General features: G+C 65.8%; 1 protein-coding gene across 1 annotated transcript; it reads right to left on the bottom strand.

Moving 5' to 3' along the window:
• On the bottom strand, positions 1 to 3,277 carry ST6GALNAC6 (ST6 N-acetylgalactosaminide alpha-2,6-sialyltransferase 6). The gene is made up of 6 exons (XM_021414078.1): positions 2,789 to 3,277; positions 2,150 to 2,214; positions 1,604 to 1,783; positions 1,096 to 1,493; positions 896 to 1,003; positions 1 to 823 (listed from the first exon to the last, which is right to left on the bottom strand). Exons 2-6 carry the CDS (start codon positions 2,162 to 2,164, stop codon positions 634 to 636), a joined length of 891 nt encoding a protein of 296 aa, XP_021269753.1. The 5' UTR covers positions 2,165 to 2,214; positions 2,789 to 3,277; the 3' UTR covers positions 1 to 633.

Below are 3,314 nucleotides of genomic sequence, written 5' to 3'. Positions count from 1 at the left end.
CCCTCTGCCAGCCAAAGGGGAGCATGCACCTGCACCCCCCGTGTGCTCTCAGGGTGATGGGCTGCAGCGCAGCCAGGGAGGGTCTGAGCTGGGACCGTGCAGGACCTAACCTGGGCGATGTTCCCATGTCCTGCAGGAGGGACGTGACACCCCCAAACCCATAATGTCATGGCTGTGCAGAGCCCTTGGGCACAGTGATGGCACATGGCCCTGATGGCTGCATCAGCCCTGGGGTGCACGGTGCAGCCCAGATCCCAAACCAAGGGGACTCTGAGCAATGGGGACCCCAAACCAAGGAGGCTCCATCCCAAGGAGACCCTGAACCAAGGGGACCCCATCCCAAAGAGACCCCAAGCCAAGGAGTCCCCAAACTAAAAACTAAGGGGACTCCAAGCCAAGGGGACCTTGAATCACGGGGACCCCAAGCCAAGGGGACTCTGAACCAAGAGGACCTCATCCCACAGAGATCGCATCCCCAGGGGACCCCAAATCCCAATGGGACCCTGCACCAAGGGGACCTCATCCCAATGGGACCCCAAGCCAAGGGGATCCCATCCCGAGGTGACCCTGAATCAAAGGGACCCCGAATCAAAGGGACCCCAACCCCAGGGCTCCGTGATCGGCGCAGCCACCCTAGGGCCAGGTGGGGTGGGAGAAGGTGATGTTGTAGGGGGCGGCCCAGCTGGCGAAGACGCGCTTCTCGGTGATGAAGCGGTGGTGGTTGCCGCGGCGGCTGCGCTCGTTGTGGATGTACGTCGTGCACTCATCGGGGCCCTTGGGCTCGTAGTAGTGGTACGCCATGCGGCGGGGCTGTGGCCGCTGGCTACAGGCAGACCATGGGCTGAGCCCCGCGCCGTGTCCTGGGGTTGGGATTTGGGGACGGGGAGGCCCTTACCTGCAGTAGTTGGGGGGCACCATGCCGTAGACGTGGACGGTGTCGCACAGCTCCACCGCAATCCCCATGGTGAACCAACCCGTGCTCAACCACGAGCGCGACTTCTCTCTAGGGCACAGCGATGAGGTGACCCCCGTGGTCCTCAACCCACCAAGGGGGGGCCCACAGACCACAAGGAGGGGACGAGGCGCTCCCGGTACCTGTCCTTCCCCGTCTCCCCCCGAAAGAGCTCATCGAACTGCTTCATGCGGCGCGGGGAGACGACGTAGGCCGTCATGTTGGGGAAGGACGCGCCGACGCGTTGGATGATCTTCAGCAGCCCCTTCTGCATCTTGGCCGGCGGCCCCCAGAAGATGAGGACGGTCTCCGGGGTCTTGTTGACGAACTCTTGGGGCCGCTTGAGGACGCGGTAGACGCTGGAGTGGGCCACCACGCGGAAGGTGGTCTTGTTGCCCACATCGGCCTCGTAGCCGGAGGTGGGAGCGTCGTTCATGCGGATGGTGCACTCGGTTTGGTCGATCTCGGCGCCCAGGTGGGTGCCCAGGAGGTGGCTGGAGCTGGTGACGATGGCGCATTGGTGGCAGTGGGCAGTCAGGCTCTGAGGCGATGGACACAATGAGCCCAAACCAAGGGGAGCCCAAACCAAGGGGCTTTCAGTGTCCCACCCATGGGGACATCCCGTCTCCACCGCCCACATCCTGTGCCCACCTTGTTCCCGGAGACGGGCAGGTACCCGCTGCTCACCCCCCAGTGCCGCAGGTCTGGTGGCCGCCGGGCTCTGCCCCGCAGCGCGCTGTAGGGGAACACCTCGGTCCCACTGCTGGAGCTGTAGATGATCAGCAGCATGAGCAGGGCGAAGAGAAGCACGAAGACGGCGGCACGCTGGCTCTGCGGGCGAGGGGACAGCGTCAGGGCCCCTCCCCAAAGGGATCGGGACAGAGATCAGTGGGATGCGGTGGCCCAACTCGCTCTCCTCCCCTTGCTGGCCACTGGGAGCTGGGATAGGGATGGAGATGGGATGGGGATGGAGATGGGGACATTCCTGTCCTTCCCTGCCCAGCCACGCACGCAGCTCCAGCTCTCCCGGTAGCGGCACTGCTTGCACGGCCGCAGGCCTTTAAGGAGAGGAGGAGGAAAATGCTTTACTGCGTGAGCACTCCTCTGAGCTGCTGCCAGAGGATCCCTGGCGCTGGCACGGCCGCCCCCAGCTTGGCCCTCCCGAATGGCTTTAAGGGGACATGGGGACACGCTCACCGTGCTGCCGCTCATGTCTCCGCGCCGCCCTCAGTGCCGAGTGATCGCCGACGTCCTGCGAGCCCCTGCGAGGCACGTGGTCACCCCAAAAGCAGCGGATCCCATCCCCAGAACCGTGCCACACGCTGATGCCCGCACTGAGCTGAGCCCTGGGCTGATCCCAGCGCCTGAAGCAGACTGGAATCTCCTGGCTCAATCTGGGGTGCTCCCATGGGCGCTCGCCCAGCGAGGGGACCCACTTCTCCCCACTTCTCCCCACCCCCATGAACATTTTGAAGTCTTTCTCGGTGAGTCATTGCCACTTCTGGTGGGTTGTAGTCGGAGCAATTAGAAATTAAAAACAAAATGAAACCTGATTGTCTTGGGAGGAGCCGGGATGGAAAATTACACAGCAGCCGGCACGTAACCCTGCAGGGGGCCCCGAAAGGCTCTGGGGCTGGGAAGGTGCCAGCGTGCTCAGGGCATGGCCGGGATTTTTGGTGCCAGGAGTCCCAGCAGAGAGGGGACAGTGGTGGGAGCTCAGTCCCTGCACGGGGCTGGGGGGCAGGAGAAGCGTGCAGCAGGGACACGGGGCGAGGGGGAGGTGGCAGCTCCGGGAGCCCCGCCGGTCACCCCGGTCCTGCTGCATAGATCCCTTACCTGGGTGGGGGCACTCATCTGCAGCGAGTGCCGAGCGGTGCCGGGGGGGTCTCCTCCGCCTCCTCCTCGCCGCGCTCCCCCCGGGCTGTGCGGTGCTGCCGGGCCCGTCCAGCAGGCAGCAGGGCCATGGCGGTGCCCCGGGGTCACATCGCGCTCTGCTGGGGAAGCGCTGAGCCCTGCCTGCATCCCCGGTACAGCAAACCCAGCTGCACCTCCGCGGTACGGCCCCCACGTGCCGATCTACCCCAGCCGAGGACGCAGACCCCCCCCCCCGTGCCCCCACAGCGCAAATCCTCCCCCGGCCCCGGACGCATCTGCCGGCTGTGGATGCAACCCCTCCGCTACCCGGGATGCACCCACCCGGCACGCGTGATTGAACCCCATTACTCCTCGGGACGCAGCCCCGCCAGCCCCCGGGATACCACCCCCCCCGTACCCAGCACGCAGCCCCCCCCGCTCCGCGCGGCCGTGTCAGTCCGGGCGCAGCCGCATCCCGGCGGGGCGGTGCCGGCCCGTTCCCCGCACA

The sequence above is a fragment of the Numida meleagris genome, chromosome 16 (assembly GCF_002078875.1).
Source record: "Numida meleagris isolate 19003 breed g44 Domestic line chromosome 16, NumMel1.0, whole genome shotgun sequence".
Taxonomy (NCBI): domain Eukaryota; kingdom Metazoa; phylum Chordata; class Aves; order Galliformes; family Numididae; genus Numida; species Numida meleagris.
This window is presented reverse-complemented; position numbering and strand designations above follow the sequence as displayed.